This window comes from Octopus sinensis, linkage group LG13 (assembly GCF_006345805.1).
Source record: "Octopus sinensis linkage group LG13, ASM634580v1, whole genome shotgun sequence".
NCBI lineage: Eukaryota > Metazoa > Mollusca > Cephalopoda > Octopoda > Octopodidae > Octopus > Octopus sinensis.
Window position 1 is genome coordinate 69,068,605 of NC_043009.1, and position 23,324 is coordinate 69,091,928.

Below are 23,324 nucleotides of genomic sequence, written 5' to 3' on the forward strand. Positions count from 1 at the left end.
AAAAATGCATTAAAATGGAAAAAAACGATGGTAAATTTTTTTTTAAATCGTAGACTCATGTAGACGCTTTCTTAGCCATTTCTGTTTTGGTGTCTTCAAGCCATGAAGTCGTTGTTCTAAAAGAACACTGGTCTCCTTGACAACGCATTACGACGTTGATTTCCTTACACTCCCTTCCCCACAGGTGCAGGTGTGACCATGGACGCCAACTCCGCCGCCATCGACACACTAAAAATTATGCATTAAAATGGAATAAAAAATGATGTTAAATTATTTTTTAAATCGTAGACTCATCGTAGACGCGCGCTAATATTCAGACGGGCTCGATATGAATCACGACTATAAGCTACCCGAATTTGGTTAAACTGCACCGCAAAATGTGGGAGTAGTTAGGAATCTAAATCGAAGGGGACAGACACTCACACAACTACAGTTTTATATATATAGATATACATAGCGCAGTAGTGGTGAGATGTGACAGCAAAGAAAAGCATACATTCACTCTCTGCATGCAATTAGACTCGGAAAGTTTGTGAGGAACACATTGACCCAATTTGCTGACTTTTCCGATAGCACACAGGTCTCAATGAATGGTTGAATGACCAAATCCAAGCTTCTCTGCTAGTTCCTCAACAGTTACGATGAGATTTTGTTCCACCAGGGTTTTCAGGATGTCCTTGTCGAGTTCTACAGATCTTTCAGGATGAGGCTCGTCTTCTAGGCTGTAGTTTATGGCTTGGGATTTCTGGAACCACCATTGACACAGCCTTACGCTTATTGTCCAATCCCCATATACTGCATTAATATTTCTTGTACTTTGCACACATTTATATTCTGTTATTCTTTTATATGTTTCAGCCTTGAGGTTGTGGCCATGCTGGATCATGTGTGTGTGTGTGTGTGTGTGTGTCTATCTGTCTGTCTGTCTGTATGTATATATGTATATGTATGTGTGTGAACAATAATATTTTCAACAGATGTGTTGCAAATGTATCTGATTGTTCTCAAGCTTCAATACTGTGTGTGTGTATGTGTGTGTGTATGTATGTATGTATATATATGTATGTATGTATGTATGTATGTATGTATGTGTGTATGTATGTATGTGTGTGTGTGTGTGTGTGTGTGTATGTATGTATGTATGTATGTATGTATGTATGTATGTATGTATGAGTGTATGTTTACTTTATTACTAACACAAGCCACTACGGTAAAGTCTTCCTCAAATCACTCTCTCTCTCGATATTTACTCTCTTCCAAGAACATTTTCACTCACTCTTAGCTCTTAGCTTCCCATACATTTTACTCATGTATCTATCAGCGTCATAGACAGAATACTTTCAGTTTAGTCTTCCTCAAATCACTCTGTCGCTCTTTACTTTCATTTTATTCGTTGCCCACTGTGTGTGTGCGTTTGCGTGTGGTGTAAACCAGACTAAGAAAAGCATTTGACACACACACCAGAATGTGAGTTTTCTGTAAATTTTGCTTAATTGGAGTTTAAATTTTAAAAACTGGACCTGGCATGACGTGATGCATTGTACTCTCAAAAATGCTAGGTAAATTGTAATTGAAGAAATCCTATATTGTAGATTTGTATAACTCCCAAAGGGAGGCAGATAAAATCTGCCTTTTATAATAAGAGATATCAGGCCATTTGGTAGCAAATATATTTCTGCATTCCCTCAGTCCGTTTGAGCCCACAACCATTTACTCTGTGTAGATCAACATGTCCCTTATTCTATAGAAGTGTTATTGATGTTGTTGTTTACTCCCAAGCCATCCCTGAGTGAGCAGCAGAGTTATGATCAGAGACGTTCCAGTTGTGACCATCCTGTCTTTCTCTCAGCAAAGTGCACCTAGACTGCATTGTCCACGGTGTTCTTCTTTCCTAAGACAATGGAGGACGATTTGAGGAAGGTTTGACTGTGTCGGTTCATGTTCCATAGAGTGATGTGTCTCTAACGATCTCTACATTTCACAGCTGTAGGTTAGAGTTAAGAGGGTTATCTCCCTTGTGTGCTAGTTCTCCAACCATGGCTCACACACACTTCCTATTACCTGTGCTCTCCCTTATTGTCTCCACCTTCTCCTCCTCTAAAATTGATATTCACCATTGACCAAGCCTCTGCTTAGGTTCACTGTCCACTGCATTCATCTCTATCTGCATTTCTACCCATCTTAACCCTTTCGTTACCAAAGCGCCCAAAGCCGCCCGAAAAAAATTTTGGTTTATGAGACCAAACCGCCCAAAGCCGCCCGAATTTACCTATTCATATTTAAATGAGAATATCAGAGCAAATCTCTTCAGTACATTCGTGAAAACACGTATTATACTTCGTAAACAGTTCAACTACAGTTTTGTACAATAATCGAAGTGTAATTTTAATTCCGTGAATTTTGGGAGATTTTTTTCCGAAATTTGTTCCTATTGTGTTTTCAAAATTTGTAATTCTGACAAAAAATGGATACAAATTTCATTATATCAAGCAGCGAGTCAGAATTCGAAGGATTTTCTACTGAAGACCTTCATAAATCTAACTCTATGACTGAAAAAAAAAAGCATGTGGTATTTGATAATGAATCTGATGTTTCATTTTCCGAAAGTGAAAACAGTGAATCTGAGATCTCCGATAGCGATAAAGAAAACGAATTGGCACCTGAATGGAGTGAAAATTTAAAAACTGTTTCTTTCGGTGATTTTTCTGAAGAAACTGGACCAAGCCACAGACTTTCCCAGAAGGGTAAAGCCTTAGACTATTTCTATTTACTTTTTCGAATGAGCCTATTTGAAATCATTACGGCAGAAATGAACCGTTATGCTAAACGTAAACAAAACGAAAGAAAGGATAGTTTGTGGTTTCCCACAACCTTAAATGAAATTAAGACTATTTTGCCATAAATATTATTATGGGTATCAGAAAGTTACCCAGAATAACAAATTCTATCGTAAAATTTTGTTGTATACCCAATTGAATATTAGCTAATAACCCATTTTCTATAGCGATGTTTGAACAAAATTTTAATAATTTTATATTTTGTGGAATTTACCTGTATCTACCTGCGATTAGAGTCACTTTGTGACAAAAATTATAGTATAGAATTGGTTGAGAATATTTTATTAAATTATCTTCCAAAAATCAGATTAATATATCGATAAATAAAAAAGTTATAGTTGTTTAATGAAACCAGACTAAATTTATGATTACGTTAGAAATTAATTGAAACACATAAGGGGTGTAATTTGGTCAGAAATATAGTAACGAAAGGGTTATACTCGCATTTCATACCCTCCTCATTCACCCTATCCAATCCTTGAGACCACATCTCTTATATTCTCCTTCCTGCAACTTTAGAATATGCTCTGACACCTCTTCATCACCATCTTCTCTCTTTTTCCAAATGGTATATATATATATATATATGTATGTATATATAATCAAAATAAGCAACAAATATATCCGAGGTAATGTGGTACGATCGTTTCATGCTACTTCATTTTATTAAACACTGTAAGTATTACATCATTACATCAGTTTTAAAATGTCGAGCAATCTTCAGCCACTTATAGAAATTTTCCAATCAAATGGACAATGTACATTCTTATCCCTATTTCGTTTGCCAAAATAATAAAGAGGGTAGATATATAGACAGAGGGGTTGATTTCATTCTTAAGAACATGATAGTAGTAAATTTACTCTCTGACTGTAGATTTTTTCACTATATATATATATATATATATCCTCTACTGCAAACATCTGTACCTGTCTCCTCCTGCTCATCACCAGGCATAAAGCCACCTCCCTCAACTGATGGGTCATGTCTTGTGTGTTACTTGTTTGCCTCAATAGTGCTGGTGCCACATAAAAAGCACCCTATCCACTCTGTGAAGTGGTTGGCATTAGGAAGGGTGTGCAGCCATGGAAACCATGCTACAGCAGACATAGGGGCTTGGTACGATCCTTTTTCTCGTTGGCTCAAACCATCCAACCCAGCATGGAACATGGACGTTTAACAATGAGAATGATGAGGAGGAGGAGGAGGGTATCTAATCAACCCTTTATTGGGACTTGATTGATCTTTTATTTCTTCCTTTTCTTTTGGTTTTCATGTTATTAAATTTATCTATTAGTATCAAAAAACATCAAATTTGTTCCGTCAATTTGTGTGGTGCAGGTTGCACTTTCTGTCTTGGTTTTATACTAAACCAGAAATTCTCAACCAGGAAATTTCTGGGCTCAACAAAGGTTTAAAGGGCAGGAGGTGGCAGAGGGCCTTGTCCATACGTTCTGTTAAAAATCTGATGAGATTGCAGTTTAAAATGTAAACTCCGTTATATGTAACTAATATCTTTAACGATATTATGGTTTTGAGTTCTAGACCAGCGATGTGTTGTGTTCTTGAGCAAGACACTTCACTTCATGTTCTCCCAGTCCACCCAGCTGCTAAAAGTGGGTAATCCTGCAACAGACCAGCATCGTGTTCAAGGAGGAGAATATACGCCAGAGAAACCAGGAAACCAGCCCTATGCTCCTTACAGAGAAATGGGAACTAAACCCCACCACATGCACACGTGTGTGTGTCTGTAGGGGTATAACTGAAACTGTTGGGGCCTATCGACTGTTGACTATGAAATAAGGGGAATCCCTTAGGAGAAGGTTTGATGAGACCCCTACAGGCTAGACAAATGTCCTAATTTTATCTGCACTGAAATAAATCACCTCTGGTCTTCTCAGTAATCCTGGCACTCTCCCACACGGCACACTTTTTCTCTTTCTCCTTTGCTTATCCACTTTTTCTCCCTCTCTCCTTCATTATTCCACTCTTTCTCTTTCCTCGGTCTCTTTCTCTCGTCTTTCCACTTTCTCTACACCTTCCCCTATCTCTCTCCCCCTCTCCCCCCTCACCTTCCTCACCCTGCAAGTGTTCACCTTCATTTTCTACTTCTTTTCTTTCCCATTCGCCATTTTCTCTTCTTCTCTCTCTCTCTCTCTCTCATTACCACTGCCACCACCACCACCACCACTTCTTCCTACACACCCTGCCAGAGTATTTTCAGCAGTTTAAACTTTGCCATCAGTTCATGAGCAAAAGTCTAAATTTATAAGAAGACAAAAGTCACTTCACTTCAAATATCGAAGCATCTTATCTATTGATCTGTTTTTCTTTTCTTTCCATTTGAGGTTTTTTTAATCTCTTATCTCCTCCTCCTCCTTCTCCCCCAGTTGTAATCTCAACTCATAAAGAAATCAAATTAGGTTTTATTTTTACTAAACTAATTACTAGTAGGATATTAGGATAATCATGTTTTTGATTTATATATCCTTCCTCTCTGGGGCTGACTGATTTGATTACAGGCTGCTGGCAACATAGATTTTGGCAGCTTGTTGGTTCTACTTCAGAATCGTCTCATCTAAATTAAATAAGTGTTTGCAATATCCGGACCCATGCATTTGCTGTGCAACTGAACTTCTTTCAGAAATGTGCTCTTGTTATGGAAACAAAGGGCATATTGAAATGAGCCTACCACAGAGCTTCTGTCTAGTTTGACCTACATGCTGTACGGAACGGCCAACTCTGCCTCCGTAAACTTAATTCCCACAGACATGCTGGTTGCTGAACCTGTTAGAAATTGGAGCCAAAACTCTCACACGTCACATCCCGGTTTCTTAAAAAAAGAACACATTGCATAATGTAGTCCTAGGTAGACTTTGCCTGAGAAAAAGATAGGCTGATCAAGACTGATGACGTGGGACTAAACAAGAAAAATTTCCTACAGTAAAAAAGCAAGAGGGCTTTCTTAACCCCTTTTACTGCAGAAATCTCATCTATCCACTCAAGGTTTTGTTACCCTTAACTGCAGGAAGCAGTTTTATACACCATTCTTTTATTCTTTTCAGTCATTTTACTGTGGCGATGCTGGAGCACCGCCTTTAGTCGAACAAATCAACCCCAGGACTTATTCTTTGTAAGCCTAGTATTTATGCTATTGGGGTCTTTTGCCGAACTGATAAGTTACGGGGATGTAAACTAACCAGCATCGGTATCAAGCGATGTTTGGGGGGAGGGGGGGGGAGAAAGACAGACACACACATATATGACGGGCTTCTTTCAGTTTCTTCTACCAAATCCACTCATAAGACTTTGGTCAGCCTGAGGCTGTAGTAGAAGACACTTGCCGACAGTGCCATGCAGTGGGACTGAACCTGGAACCACGTAGTTGGTAAGCAAGCTACTTATCACATGTTGAAGAAGTCATGTTTGAAACTATTTCCTGTTGAGATTTGTCAAGTTTACTGAGGCAGCATGACTTGCAGAAAATACCAATCCTTTGTTTTTTTGGTGGGGGGGGTGTAGATATTTAATGTTATTGAAATAGCCATGAAATTTAATTTTATAGCCAAAGGACTTAACCCATTTAATCAAATATATATTTCTTTATTGCCCACGGGGCTAAACATAGAGGGGACAAACAAGGACAGACAAAGGGATTAAGTCAATTACATCGAGTCCAGTGCGTAACTGGTACTTAATTTATCGACCCTGAAAGGATGAAAGGCAAAGTCGACTGGCTCCTGTGCAGGTGGCACATAAAAAACACCATTTGACTGTGACCGTTACCAGTATCGCCTGACTGGCCCTCGTGCTGGTGGCACGTAAAAGCACCCACTACACTGAGTGGTTGGTGTTAAGAAGGGCATCCAGCTGTAGAAACTCTGCCAGATCAACATTGGAGCCATCTGGATCGCCAGTCCTCGGTCAAATCGTCCGTCCCATGCTAGCATGGAAAGCGGACATTAAACGATGATCATGATAATGAACTCCCTTCTGTGATTCTTCTCTATAGAACTAGAATTGTGTTTGCATTACCATAACATCAATATCCAGTTAACGAAGACTAAATTCTTGGATATTTCTTTCATTGCTATTGACTTAATGAGTTACACTAATTAAGCCTTTGCTAATTGGTCATGTTTCCAATCAATTTAAAATGTGCGACAGATCCAAGTCTGGCCTTCCTAGTTTCTCTTTGTTTAAAAGACCTTTCTATGTTCTTTACATCGTACTCAAATGTGCAGGCAGAGCTCTGTGGTTGAGAAGCTTGTTTCCAATTTTGTGGTCATGTGTTCAATCCCACTGCATGGCACCTTGGGTGAGCATCTTCTGTTTTAGCCTGGGCTGACCAAAACCCTGAACATAAATCCCAGATAAAGCTCTAGTGTGTACCTAATTTCTTGAACTAATCATCATCAAAAATAGGTCTGTATTTGTTCACTAAAATTACTAGAGATAGCAGCCAAATCTTCCTCAACTCACACCCTACAGTCTTAAAAAAAAAAAAGAAGATTGGGTAGATGGAAACTGAAAGAATCCTGGCCTCCGTGTGTGTGTGTGTGTAACTTCTCATAACTTGGCAGTTTGGCAAAAGAAACTGATAGAATAAGTACTGAGTTTAAAAAGTAAGTCCTAGGGTCGAATTGTTTGACTAAAACCCCTTCAAGGCAGTACTCCAGCTTGGCCACAGTTCCATGACTGAAACAAGTTAAAGATAAAAATACATGTCTTATATATTTATATCTCACCCAGGGAACAAAAGCACCATTAGTTTTGGGTACCAAGTGGTCATGTCACAAGTCCACCTCATTTCTGGTGGCAAAAGTGACAAGTGAGTGTCTGTAATTCAGTACAGAACAAATATCACAAGGCACATAACGGAATACAACGGAAAAGAAACCAAATCTCTCTCCTCACATCAGATTCTGTACTCTTGGGTGCACTGTGTAACTCGGAAAATGAGAGGATGATCATGACTAGAATGCTCTTGGTCCTTGGGTTAGGGTTAGGGCTACACAAACAACCCTTAACAAAGCAACGTTTTGCTTGCTTAAAAATGCATTTGGAAGTAAAGTGGATGTAACAAGAAAAAAATGTTTTTTTGATGATTCAGTATTTATGTAAGGGTTCATAGATGAATTACCTCCCCTTGTAACAAACTCCTTCACTGTTGGATAAGTAAATTTAAGAATACAAACTAGTTGTTGTTGATGTTTGCCTTCCAGTCTGGTGCTACGATCAAAGGTACTCCAACAGTGACCACCCCATCTTTATTTCAAACATAGTATATCTTAGATTACTTTATTCAAAACATCTCTTTTTTCTTTTTTTTTTTAAGACTGTAGGGTGTGAGTTGAGGAAGATTTGGTTGCTATCTCTAGTAATTTTAGTGAGCCAATACAGACCCATTTTTGATGATGATTAGTTCAAGAAATTAGGTACACACTAGAGCTTTATCTGGGATTTATGTTCAGGAGTGATCAGAAGGGATAGCTTTATCTGTGAATGTTACTGTGAGGGTGGTGCCTCCAAGATGTCAGATGGGGAGGAAATTCTTCTGGGTTCCTCACAGGCATAAGATTTTCTGGGTAGGGAACACAGGGGTTGGGGCATGGGTATACTTCTTGCAGATCAAGATTGGAGCATGGTGCAGCCTCCTGGCTTACCAGTCCTCAGTCAAACCGTCCAACCAATGCCAGCATGGAAAGCGGACGTTAAAGGAAGATTGTGATGATAATAATGTTGTAAAACTAAAGAACAATGTATTCTTTGATGCCAAATTGTCCTGATTGAGCTGACCTGTGATCAAGGCATTTCAGCCATGTCCATCTCGTCTTCAGTTTTTAATGCACCCCTGACCATGACATCTAATAGTTTTTCTCCCTCTTTAATATAGTAAATTTTGACTTGAGGGAGATTTAGCTACTATTTCTAGCACCTTGTCTATCCATGTAGAATCTCTTTAGTTGGCTAGAAAATACCTGGATGTATTTGAAGAACTATGAATGATTAAGATTTGATTGGAAAAAACAGTAATCTGTTTTCATTAACTCTTTTCTTATCACTTCCTATATTTTAATTAATTTTGAAAATAATGAATTTCATAATATAACTTTGTTATTATTTACCTGGTGTTTTGGAACATGAATTAACATGCAAGTTTTAATGGAAGAATTATAATTTAGATCACTTTAAAATGAGAAGAGAATGCGGAACCGTCTCCGATGGATTGGTATTGAAAAGGTTGATTGAACATCTCAATTGATAGGAGAGCTTAAATATAATAGAACCAGCGAAGGAATTGAGTTGCTGCTTTGTATTGTTCAATACCTACCTAGCAACACTTCATTCCTGCCACTGATTAAACAGAAACATGAACACTCAACGACTTTATAATCTCGTCTACTTTCTAGTGTATTACCATTATGATTGACTGGTCTCGTAACAGCCGGCCTCCAGAGCAGTGTAATGTTTTAATTGAATGAATGAATGAAGAAGTAAATAAATCATGAAAAGGCTTTCACTGATCAATATAAACTTGTCTTACGTATGGTTCAGGCATTGTTCTTTGAGGAAATATTTCAGCGTCTCTGTCAGATTAGAGATAAATTTAATGTAATAATACTTTGCAATATTGTAAGAGAATCAAAACTGCAATTGTTTTTGATTTGATGTATAACGTTTTTATAAGAACCTGTAGCAACTTCTTTTCTCATCTGATGTGTATCTTTATTTCTTTAGCCCCAACACCCTCGGCCATACATTCTGCTGCTTCTACACAGCAACAGCAGCAGCAGCTGAGTTTTTTTTTTTTGATGTATTCTAACAGATGTCTTTGCTCATTCAGGTGAAATTATCTCTCAGATAATAGTGTCTTAAAACATATAAAAAGTGGTGGTGGTCATGGTGGTGGGATAATTAAGAATGAAAGAAATAAAAGATTAATTGTTGAGAAAATAACAACAGCCCTAAAATATTTTGTGTTGCAGGAATTAGATGTGATAATCTTTTGTCGTTCACCTGTTTCAGTCATTGGACTGCGGCCATGCTGGGGCACCAACATAAGAGGTTTTTAGTCAAACAAATCAACCACAATACTTATTTTTAAGACAGGATACTTAATTTTATCACTCACTTTTGCTGAACCACCAAGTTATTGTGACATAAACAAACCAACACCTGATGTGAAGCAGTGGTGGGAAACAAGCACACACACACACACGTTGGGCTTCTTTCTGTTTCCATCTTCCAAATTCACTCACAAGGAGTTGGTTGGCCTGAGGTTATAATAGAAGACTCTTGCCCAAAGTGCTGTGCGGTGGAACTGAACCCAAAACCACATGGTTGGGAAGCAAGCTTCTTCACCACACAACCACACCTGGTATTGAAGTGCAATAAATGGAATTTCAAAATGTAGGAACAAAATTTTGTAAGGAGAACAATAATGACTCAAAAGCAAAAGCAGATATACCCACCACCACCACCACCACACACACGCATTTGATTAGGGGGGTGGGGAGGGAACGGTTGATTATATCGAGTCCAGTATATAACTGGTATTTATTGTATTGAGTCCAATGAGGCTGTGGAACCCGAAGTTGACTCCAGCTGGAAATGAATTCAGAATGTAAATGCCACAAGACATTTTGTCTGTTGCTCCACCGATTTTGCCTGTCCACTGACTAACCTTACCACGAGAACAATAATAATTAATTCTTTTATGAATAATAACAATAACAACAACAATGCTTCCTACTATAACCACAAGGCCTGAATTTGTGGGGGAGGGAGGGGGGTCTAGTGGATTATATCAATCTCAGTATGTAACCAGTGCTTATTTCATTGACCCTGAGAAGAGGAAAGGCAAAGTCAACCTTGGCAGAACTTGAACCCAGAATGTAGCAACAGGTGAAGTACTGCTAAGCATTTCATCCTGCGCTCTAACGATTCTGCCAGCTCACCACCTTAATAAGAATAACTATAGTTGTGGTGTCAATTAATAATAATAATGATAATAATAATTCATTTCTTTATTGCCCACAGGGGTGCTAAGCATAGAGGGGACAAACAAAGGGATTAAGTCGATTATATCGACCCCAGTGTGTAACTGGTATTTATTTAATCGACCCTGAAAGGATGAAAGGCAAAGTCAATCTTGTTGAAATTTGAACTCAGAACGTAGCGGCAGACGAAATACCACTAAGCATTTCACCCTGTGTGCTAACAATTCTGCCAGCTTGCCAGCTTAATAATAATAATAATAATAATAATAACAATAATAATAATAGTTGTTGTGTCAAATAATAATAATAAAAAACCTATTTTGTATCACCTTTTACTTAACACTCCTGATATACTAGTAGTGGTTGCGGTGGTGTTGGCAGTGGTGGTGGTGGTAGTTATTGCTGCAGTATAAATGGAGTAGCGTGTGCAATATATTTCTTAAAATCTCCATTACAAGATTTATGTGTTCTTGTGCCTGGACAAATGTTTTTTTCTTTCTTTCTTTTTTTTTCTTCCATTTATCAAAATATATTAATATATTAAAACACGTTATGTTGGATGTTTGGGTCAGCTCAAGAAATGATATCGGAATCCAAATCCAAAGGTCATATCTCAGTTTTGTTTTTGTTTAGCTTTGCCGCTGCCATTGCAGGAATTTTCTTTAAAGCCACAGTCTGTCTCTTATGTTTAATGTAGGAGCTTCTAGAATGGTTATCGAACCTGCTAGAAACAGCAATGAAATTCCCTCAGCTAACACACCACTGTCTTCAGTACATAAAGGTCATATTAGACATGCAGATAGGATAGTCATGATTGGAATGTCTTTTGATCAAAAGTTTGCTCAGTTAAGACTGGGGTGTTACACATTAACAACAAAACATACAATAACATTGTATGTCATCATCATTTAATGTCTCTTTTCCATGCTGTTATGGGTTGGACGGTTTGACTGAGGACTGGCAAACCAGAGAGGATCCATTTGTCTGTTTTGGCCCTGGTTTCTGTGGACGGCTGCCCTTCCTAATGCCAACCACTCTACAGAGTGGCACTGGGTGCTCTTCATGTGGCACCAGCATGGGTGCGTTTTACCTGGCATCAGTGCAGATGCTTTATATGCAGCTGGGTGTTCATATAAAGACATAGCAAAGCCAGCTGGTTGTGAAGTTTATTTTGTAATGACAAATCTTGAGTTTGACCCCAGTGCAAAGCATCATGGGTAAATGACTTTTACCCTACATCAAGAACCTTACCTATTCTCATTAATCCCTCATCTCCTTACATAAAACTACCCCTCTCTCTCTCTCTCCTCTCTCTCTCTCTCTCTTCTCTCTCTCTCTCTCTACTCTAACCTAACCTCATTCATGTGAAAATGTTGGTCTTGCAAGCTGCACAGCAACCTCATTAGCGATGGTGCTATGAAACACACACACACATACACACACACCCCTAGTCCACTCTCTGAAATGGTGGGCATTAGGGAAGGCATCCAGTCATAGAAACCATGCCAAAGCAGACCTTGGAGCATGATATAGTCTTTGAATTTGCCAGACCCAGTCAAATTATTTGACCCATACCAGCAGAGACCATAGACATTTAATGAGGATGACATTGTGGTATTGTCAATGTAGGTCAACTAATACTAGGTCAACTAGTATTAGAGATGACTCCATTCAGCTACCACCACCACCACCACTACTACTACAAGTACTCCCACATATACATTCACATCTAATTGCTAAATAACAAAGACTGAATAACTCAGCTGTTGAAAAAAAAAAAAAGAAAGGAAGAAAAAAGCAGACAAAAAATAAACCTCCTACTCACAGGAGGGTGGGCTAATTTGCATATTGATGTTAATTTAACAAGCATCATTAAGAAATTTCTAATAACTCAGCACCATTTGTCTGATCTGGTCTAATATATTTGCTTGCTTGTAATGTTTCTATGAATAGAATGCAGCATAAATGATTAATCCGGTGAATTCCATGTCTGTCGGTCGCATATTTCTGTGAAAAACTGGCAAAACTTCTGCCAGTCGGAAGAGTGAAGCATCTGAAATCACAGCTTGTCTAATGGACTGTTTTTTAAAATATGTTTGATTGGCTGAATATGTTTCTGCTGCTTGAGACGACGATGACGACTGACTGACTGGTGTAATTTAATTACCTTTTTACTTTTGCTTGTTTTAGTCAATAGACTGCAGCCAGGTGGCAGCACCATCTTCAAGAATTTTCTGTCAAATGAATTGAACCCAGTCCTGGTATTATTATAGTGTTCCTTTTTGCTGACCCACTAAGTTAAGGGGATATAAGTGCACAAACACCTGTTATCAGTGGGGGGTGGGGGGGTGGAGTAGAGACAGAGATATAAAAGTACAAAGGTGGTGCACCAGCATGGCCTCAGCCTCTGGCTGAACCCTGTAAAAGATAAAAGATATATAACAGGTTTCTTTCAGCTTCTACCTACCAAATCCATTCGCAAAGCTTCGGTTGGCCTGAGGCTGCGGTAGGAGATACTTGTCTAAGGCACAATGCCATGAGATTGAACTCGGGACCATGAGGTTGGGAAGCAAGCTTCTTACCACACAGCCATAATTATGGAAACAAGATTTTGTACTTTTGAGAAGTGTGGATGTCATATTGATCAAGATAAATGTTGTCAATGGTGAATTTAGGATTTGGATTAAAGAGATATAAACTGTCACCAAAGGTGACAAAAAAGTGTTTTTGTTTTTCTTCATCAGACATCATCTGTTGCATTCCCTCATGTTGTTTAGCTCCTTTGAACAAAGGTGTCCCACCTACATTAACCCCATCTTTTTTGTGGTTGAGAAGCTTGCTTCCCAACACAATTGGGAAGTGAGCTTCTTATGGCATGGGTCCCAGGGAGACTGAACTCATGTGGTCTTCAGTTCAGTCCCACTGTGCAGCACCTTCAGCAAGTGTCTCATACTAAAGCCCTCAGTCAGCCAAAGCCTTGTGAATGGGTTTGGTTTATCATATATATATATCAGGTGCTGGGTAGTGAGCTGGCAGAATCATTAAGCGTGCCAAGTAAAATGCTTAGCAACAACTCTTCCGTCTATACGTTCTGAGTTCAAATTCCCTCGAAGCCAACTTTCCTTTTCATCCTTTCAGGGCCGATAAAATAAGTAACAGTTGAACACTGAGGTTCATCTATTTGAATTACCCCCCTCCTCTCGAAATTGCTGGCCTTGTGCCAAAATTTGAAACCAATTTAGATAATGAGTGCAAGTGTGTCTGTGATAAGAAGTTTACTTCCCAGCATATGGTCTGGGGTTCAATCTCACTGCACAGCACCTTGACCAAGTGTCTTTTTCTATAGGGAAGTGAGATTTTTTTTAAGCAGCAGCTTCTGTTGAATTGACCAACGAAGTACATAGCATTGGTCCCAAACGCATACCCTCCATCAGACACCTACCATATTCTGAGCGCCTTGTTTCCCTGGGCATGGATTCACTGAAGCTCCGGCGTTTGGCGACGGACTTGGTAAACACCCACAAAGTTATCAACCACCTCACCAACAACAACACTGAACACCTTTTTGATCTCCATGTGTCTAACACACGTGGACATGCCTACAAAGTCAGAAAACAATACAGCTCCCATGACTTTCGGAAACATTTTTTCATGCTCAGAGTTGCTGAAGCATGGAATAAACTGCCCCAGCGTCAGTTGTCGACTGCCATGACACTGCATCCTTTAAGGCCCTCATGCTTCCCGAAATCCGTCGAAACTACACCTGATTATATATACACTTTAGATGAGTTGTAGTGCACCTGAGCACTGTACACAATTATTATTATTATTATTATTATTATTATTAGACCAACTTGCCAGTAAATGACAACAATACTCTCTCTCTCCCCCTCTCTCTCAATCTCTCTCTCGACACACACACACAAATAATATATGCATACACACACGTGTGTGTGTATATATACATGTGTATGTATAATATGTATATGTATATAAGTAAATATTTATGTTTATGTATCTATATATATATAGGGAGAGTTTACGAAAAAAACAAAAGACGAAGACGGGTGGTGTACAAAACAAACAGATGTATTAGTATAACGCTCAGGAATAGAAAAAGTCTTTTACGTTTCGAGCCTAAGTTCTTCGACAGAAAGGGACACAGAAAGAAACACGGAGAGAAAAAAATGTGTGTAGTGGCTAGTGATCTATCAAGGCAACTCAAATACATATATATGTATTTGTGCATGTCTGTGTATGCATGCATGTATGTATGTGTGTATGAGTATATTTGTGTGTGTGTGGGTGTATGTATAATATATATACATATAAGCACACGCACGTGTAAAATGATAGACATATACCGCAGTACCTCTTAAACTAGAAGATGTATAATACTTCAGTTTAGAAATTTTATTCTATTCCATTAAATACGGTCCTGCAGCTGTTGTTGTTGTTGTTGCATTGCAGCAGTTTAAAAGGTCATCTTACGGGGATTCTTTAACCATTCCGTGCTCTTCAATGGGTCGCATCAGTTCTTTACCTTTTGCTTCTTCATTTCATTCTCTCTCTTCAACAAAGCTTGCAAACATCATTGTCTCTCGACTATAAGTCGTCTCGATGTCAGTCGTGCCAACCGTTAACTAGGAAACACAGGCGTTTGCAATGTGCTTAGCAAGATTTATTATGCGTATACAGCTTCTGTAACAAGGTGTATAGTGCTAGGCAGGTGTGCAAGATTAGCCAAATAGCTTCCATCACGAGGTCACAAGTTCAAAACCGGTGCACGGCATCTTGGGTGAGTCTCTTTTACCATAGTTTCCGGCCACCTCTAGCATTATGAGTTAAATCGAGGTAAATGGATAATGTGTGGAAGCCTGTTAGATCGATTGTACGTGTTGTGGTTTGGTGGGTCAGCCTGCTCCTGTATTTTGTCACACAGATTCTGGTCGGGGATTTATGTTAAGGCTGCATGATGTGTCTGTGGAATACTCAGCCAGTTACGAGGCATTAATTTACAAATTAGCTGGTCCAGTTGATTGAATAACTGAATATTCACAATTGAAACTGATGTATACAGCCTCTACAGTAAGGAGTGTATATATATATACTCACACACACATATATATATGTGTGTGTGTGAGTGTGAATATATATATATATACACACATGTATATATATGTGTGTGTGTGTGAATATATATATATACATACATACACACATGCACACATCCTCCAGGAGGGCTTATACAGTAAGGGTGTGTGTGTCTATCTGTCTGTCTACCTACTTATCTTCCTACGTCTGTTTGTCTTTCTCTTATATATACACACACACACCCTGTATAGTAAGATACAACACAATATTGTAATGAAAGAGTTAACAATAACCAGAATAACTCTCTTGTATGAGGTTTACCATGGTTACCGTTCGTCTCTCTCTCTCTCTCTCTCTCTCTCTCTCTCTCTCTCTCTCTCTCTTTTCTTTCCTCCTCTTTCTCTTTTCCAGTTTATTATTTGTCTAAGACAACTTTCTGCTATGACATTTATCTTCTTACAGGATTCAAAATGTGTGCGTGACACACACACACTCTCTCTCTCTCTCTCTCTCTCTCTGTATATATATATATATATATATATATATATTTGTATTCATCTGTGACTCCCACTTTCTCTCTAGGTAAACGTCGTGGAGAGAAGTGTGGGGGGAGAGAAAGCAAGACAATCCGACTGTATTTCTCTTGACGAGGCTTCTGGTTTCTGCTCCGTGTATTGACGATGTTACTGCTTATGTATTTTATTGTATTGCTATAATTTCATAGACATGTGTGTGTGTGTGTGTGTGTGTTTGTGTGTGTATTTGTGTGCATGTATATGTATGAATGTATGCGAATATTTGTGTACATGCATATACACACATGTGATTGTATATATACATATATATATATATGTGTGTGTGTGTGTGTACATACACACATATGTATACAGAGAAAGAGAGAGAGAGAGTATTGTGTTTGTAGATGTGTGTGTGTGTGTATGCAATGCTGTGAGTGGGTCTCTGTGTCTATTCTTTCTCTTCTACTCTTGTAATGACATCAGTCTAAGACATGCAAAAAGACCGTCTTTAACCCAGCAGCTATGCACTGATTCACTGTCAATACATCTACTGTTACTTACCTTACCAGTGTTTAATTAGTCATTTTATTAATTACACTGACGACAAGATGATGGAAATAATTAAAGAAAAATGGACAACTTTTTCTTTTTTTGTTTTTGTTTTCTTCCTGGATTACTTCTTTTATCAAAAAAAAAAAAAAAAAGACAGTTTGCTGCTCTTTTCTTCTTTTCTGTTCTTGTCTTTGGTGCCTTTTCTGCTTCAAACACTCTCATATCTTTCCAGGCCCTATCAGAGGAGGAAGGGTCTGTATCCATAGCCACTGTAAGTCTGGTGATGGAATGGACCTTGTTTGTGACCTTCACAGATCCTCCAAGACCAGTGGAGAAACTGTGTGAGCAAATACAGTTGTAGCTCCCTTTATTACTTTAGTATTCGAATTGGCCCCATCCAGCCCAAATATGCTTCTTGTTCTATGTTCAGACTGACTAGATCTGGCCTCTCACACCTATCCTACAATATCATCCTAAACATGAACAATCACATCTTTGAAATCTCAAAGCTACGAGAAGATGCATGATTAATTCAAAACAATATAAAAGCATTACATTTCACAGACTAATTTGAATGCTAAAGGATTAGGACTCATAGAGGAATGGGTCATGCCCTTGGCCTTTGCAGGTCCTCTGATGTATGGTGAGGGGTAGGACTGTGCCAAGATCTTAGCAGGATCCTTGGTGACTGATGAATGCCTTTCTTGAACACACACTTGCAGGAAAGACATGGACTTGGCAGTAATCCAGGTGGATGATGTTCAGTGGAGAAAGGACTCTTACCAATGAGGTAGACTAAGAATGGGTGACAGGAAGGGTAGGGACGAATAAGTTGTGTGGCAGAGGTGGCACAATACCACAAACTCTGAGGGTAGAGTCCACTTTTAGAAGTTGTTCTATGAATTGGGCTGTGCTTCTTCCCTTTTTTAATTATAAAGAAGGTGAAGTATTTTGTCCAAGGCCAGAGCTCTGTACCCTTAAAATATTTGCCAAGAAGTTAATACTGGGTTCATATGGCTATCTGATCTGTTTATCAAATTTACGTTTGTCTGTCTGTCTCTCTCTTCTATTTTAAATCGCACTGGAGTTGATTATACTTTCCCCTAATAAACACAAGTCATAGAAACCATGCCACAACAGACAATTGGTGTCTGGCCAGCTCCCCGGTAGGCCAGCACCATGTCAAACCATCCAACCCATGCCAGCATGGGAAACAGACGTTAAATGATGATGATGATGATGTATCGTCTGTATTTTAGTAATTTGTCTTCATGTTTTCCTATTTCAATGTAATAAATTTCCCGGGACCCTTTTACTGATCCTTTGCTATTTTGTCTCTCCTTTCAGGTTACAAACTTCATACCTTCTATAAGTGCTGTTACTGGGATAACCCCTCAGAGATATTTATGGCGGATATGTATTGCGCTGCACTGTACACCCAGGTTTGCAGTGGCCTTCATGTATTTCAACATGTACAAAGGCTTCTTGCAAAGTATCAAGAAAGAACATCAGAGCTTATTTCTGACTTTGATAAAGGTGAATTTTTGGTTGAACATTATGGAAAACTCAAGTCTTATTGGTGTCACATATATTTCTAATAAAGAAAACTACCGTAAGTACAAATCAATATGGCTTACTATTTTCTTTTTTGTTTTATTCTTTTATTGTTTCCTGATGACGGAGGAGATTGTTTTGTTGTTGTTGTTTAATCCAAGGTCACCCTGAATCTTTCTGAAGATAGCAAGATGTGATATGAGGGAGATTTGGTTACTCTCTTTAACAAGTCACATGACTAAGCAGAACTTCCATTGTTGGAGTGTTAGTGATTGTGTTATTGGTGATTTGGATTATTGTTTAGCACCAGTTCACCTCCAACTGATCAGGCCTATTATCAAAGACATTCCACAAGTGACCCTCCATTTTTTTTTGGCTTACAAGGGTCACATCACCCAATAGACATCCTTCCTTTTTTGAGATGTGATTTAACCCTTTAGAATTTGAACTGTCCATACCCGGCCCAAATATTCTCCCTGTTTTATGTTCAGACTGTCCAGATCTGACCTCTCACACCTATCCTACAATGTCATTCTAAGAATATATAATCGCATCATCAAAATTTTGAAGTTATGGAGATAATGCAAGATTAATTCAAAGCAATGGGAATAAATAAACCTTAGAATTGGCAGAGTAACATGAATGCTAAAGGGTTAGTAGCAATTTGCTTACCGTTTCTTGTGGGTTGGCAGAAATGGCAGAGCATCAGCCTAGATAGCTTTGAGCATTTAGTCGCATCCTGCTGTATTCTAACTCTTTATTCTTTTACTTATTTCAGTCATTTGACTGCATGGAGCACAAATATTCAATGACAACACACACACACACACACATGCACACACACACACACACACACACACACACACGCGCATACACACACATACATACACACACACACACATACACACATGCACAAGATCTTGTTCAGCCTGAATCAGTAGTAAAAGAAACACATTTACCCAAATTCCTGTACAGTGGCATTGGACTGGAACCAAACTACTTAACAACTCAACCACGGTTGTGCCTTCTCTTATAAATAAGCTTAATCATTTTAATTATGTCAATAATAACAACTTAATAGTATAAATAGTTTGAGTTTTGTTCTTGATTCCCCGAATCCATCCGTTTTCTGTACCACATTCGTTTTTGTTTTTATTTTGTTATTCTATGTTTAATGTCTGGGACGGGTATGTTTTTTAGGGATATTGTTCTATAGCGGGATGTTCTGCCCACCCCTGAGTAATTTCCCTTGGCTGGTATCACTGTTACTTTCATTGCATTTTTTTCTCTTTAATTATACAAATCGCTCTGGCCCGGAACTGACCCCTAACTCTCTTTCTATTCCCTTGGTCTTCTGCTGAATCACCAAATTATGGGGATATAAACTAATCCAAACCAGTGGTGGGGGGACAAACACAACACAACACACACACACACATCATATATCATCATCATCATCAAGCATCTGCTTTCCATGCTGGCTTGCGTTAGACCAGGGGTCTCCAAACTTTTTCCACACAGGGCCAGATACCTGCAAGAATGACGAGCATGGGCCGCATAATCATTTTGTTCAATACAACACAGTGATTACACAAAAGACAAAGACATCCAACATATTTATTTACCAAAAAGTTATCAAAGAAGGTGACGTTAGCAATAATTACATCACACCCAGGGTGCACATATCCGAAACTCACAAACTGAGCAGCAAAAATGGTTGGTGAGATTTGTGAAACTGGTGTTTGTTTTGGAATTGCTGCATCCAACCAAGAGAATTGCTTTCAATTGTTCATCAGTCAATGTCATTTGATGTGCTGACTTCACAGACATAAGTTGTTCCAAACACTGATGCCATGCCAGAGGCAAATTTCTTCAAATTTGAAAACTCATCATCGGGGAAGCAGCGATAGAATTCAACAAGCTTTCCTTCTCTGTGCTTCTCTTTCAACAAGTCATTTGCTTGCAAATCAATGACCACCAACTGTAGTTTGATTGGCACGTCTTGAAGGTTACAATCAAATGGATTCTGGAACAGAAGAATATCACTCTTGATTCTGTTGAGATGTGAAAATCTCTCCAAAATATTCTTATTTAAGTCACAAATAATCTTCTTCAGAAACTCAAGTTTGACATCTTCTGCAATTCCAGTGCGAACCTCTTTAAAACACTGAAAATGAAATGATTTTCTTCCTTCCGGTTGTGCTTTAAATAATTCTAGGTTTCTCTAAAATTCTTTGATGATTCTGTAGACAAGGTTATCCTTTCCTTGAAGTTTCAAGTTCATATGGGATGCGATGCCAACCAAATATGATAACTCTGACAGCCAGGTAGGATCCGAAAGAAGTGGATCAGCCCTATCCTTTTCGGTGAGAAAAATATTTATTTCTCTTCAGAGCTTATAAAAACAAAACAGGACTTTACTGCAGCTGAGCCTCCTCACTGCTATGTGATACGGCAAGTCACAGAAGTCAGAATCAATTTCTTCAAGAAAAGCCTGGAACTGACGGGGATTAAGTGCTTGACTCCGAATGAAGTTCACTGCAGAAACGACTGGTTTCAGTATGCAAGAAATATGTCTCTCCTACTGAGAGCTTGCTGGTGCATAATGCCACATATAAACAGAGCACCTGGGAGTTGAAGGTCTTCCAGCTAAGTCCTGATGTGCCCCACCAGACCTGTGCCCACTCCAACCATGTTTTTACCTCCATCAACTGTAACACATCGAAGCTGATTCCACTAAAGGTTTATAGCCTTGCAAAGTTTTCTGCACTTCCATGAAAATGGTCTTCTCCAGTTGTTGTTCCATGCATGCTGCCAACAGATGCCAACTCTTCTGTGATCTGAAAGACCAAATGAAACCATGAATAAACACGAGAGATCAGTAGACTTATCCAGTGCCAGAAAATACCACAAGAAGTTCCTAGCTTTCTCACATATCTGTGGCACTATGTTCTCTCCAAGTTCTTCTGTTCTCCGCATAGCTGAACTTGCTGAAAGGCTGATAGTTTCAAGCAAATCAGCTTTCACAGGACATTTGCTGCTTCCATCATACACCCTTTGATGAAGTTGCCATCAGTAAAAAGTTTTCCTTTCTCTGCCATTTTATGCACTATTTTGTAGCTTGTGGCCCCAGCATGGCCACAGCTCAATGACTGAAAGAAACAAGTGAAAAATGAAAGATAATTTTTTTTAAATTTTGTTTTTGTTCATCCTAATGATGAAATTTTTAGAAGGGATTTTATTTTCATTCTATCAAAATAACAATCCCCCCCCCCATGTCTTTCCTTTCAGATATTGAGCCAAGGAAGGAGTTTATATCCTTTCTCTTTCATCCTGCTAGAAATAGCAGTCATCTTTCATCCTGTTTGACAAGAAGAGGAAAGGACACATTGGATAGTGTAGTACTGAACAGTGTAGTACTGCTTGAATAAAGGTGTGATTGTCACATCTGGAATGCCTTAAATCATGGGTCTGACCAATCATGTCTAGAACGGTGCTTTGCAACCTTTTTTCACCTGTGGGACACCTGAACTACAAATATAACTAAAAGTATAGGGAAAAGATTATATTCAGCTTACTCTGTGGCACGTCTAGCATCGTCTCATGGCACTTCAGTGTGCTGTGGCACACCGGTTACGGGGCACTGATCCAGAATTCAGCAATAAAATCAACTTCTGGTGTGCAATGGTTGCTGTTATTCCCATTGTTGATTAAATAATTTTAGACAATGGTTCTCTCATTCGTTTGTATATGGGACATGTAGAAACTGATAGAAACATTTTTTCACACCAAGAGTTGCTGAAGCATGGAACAAACTGCCAGCATCAGTCGTTAGTTGTCGGAGCACTGCATCCTTCAAAACTTCCATGCTTCCTGAGATTCGCCAACACTACACCTGATTTTCTCCCCTCCATACACACGCAACCATGTATCAGACTCATACACTGTTCGCTTCCCAGACATTTGTACATTATTGCATGTGCTTTATACACACTTTTGACAAGTTGTGGTGCACCTGAGCACTGTATATAATAATTTCATTATTATTATATTATTATAACTTCAGTGGTTTTTAAACATTTTTTTTTTTGCTTTAATTGCAACTTACTTTTAAGTAAATAAAAATAATTTGGTACAGTTAGTGCATAAAACCAAAATAAATGTCTTTATATACATTTTAGCCTATAGATATAATAATTTAGACCACAAAAAATGAAGTACTTATTTGTTTATTCAATAAATGCGTCTTAATTATGAAGATATATTTGGAACTTTACTTTGTATTTTTCACATAATGCAAATATAATTTTTATTATTTCCCTGTATCAAGTCCACACTCATTTAACCCCAGCATTCAGATTTCTTTGTCTTCTGACTTCAAGATTTCAATGGTGTGTTTGTATATTTTTAGAATGACATTGTAGGGTAGGTGTGAGAGATTGGATCTGATCAGTTTTATCATAAAACAATAGAATATTTGGGTGGGATGTGGCCAGATTAAATGATAAAGAGCTAAATGGCCATTGGGGAACTGATGGATGTTTTGAATGATATTGAAGGAGATGAAGGAAAACATAAAGTGCAGAGAGGGGCTTCAATGGTGCGGAACATACAAATGATAAATTGATAATAAGAACAGTGTACAAGTCTATTAACACTGCACTTGAATTTCAACAGCAACGAGGGGGGATCCTTTCTCCTCCAATGTGCCACCTGAGTTGCTGTCTGTGTGCTGCTGGATATCATTAGGAAACGCTGGTTTATAACA

General features: G+C 38.6%; 1 protein-coding gene and 1 long non-coding RNA gene across 2 annotated transcripts in view; one reads left to right on the forward strand and one right to left on the reverse strand.

Annotated features, from left to right (window-relative positions):
- Positions 1-6,324, reverse strand: part of LOC118765856 — a 21,106-nt gene extending 14,782 nt beyond the window's left edge. Inside the window, exon 1 of the long non-coding RNA XR_005001753.1 lies at positions 6,298-6,324. This is a non-coding gene — a long non-coding RNA (uncharacterized LOC118765856). The remainder of the gene's footprint in view (positions 1-6,297) is intronic.
- LOC115218631 (post-GPI attachment to proteins factor 2-like) overlaps positions 1-23,324 on the forward strand; it is a 152,071-nt gene that overhangs the window by 106,512 nt on the left and 22,235 nt on the right. Inside the window, exon 2 of the mRNA XM_029788543.2 lies at positions 18,350-18,614. Coding sequence (XP_029644403.1) covers positions 18,350-18,614 — 265 coding nt within the window. The remainder of the gene's footprint in view (positions 1-18,349; positions 18,615-23,324) is intronic.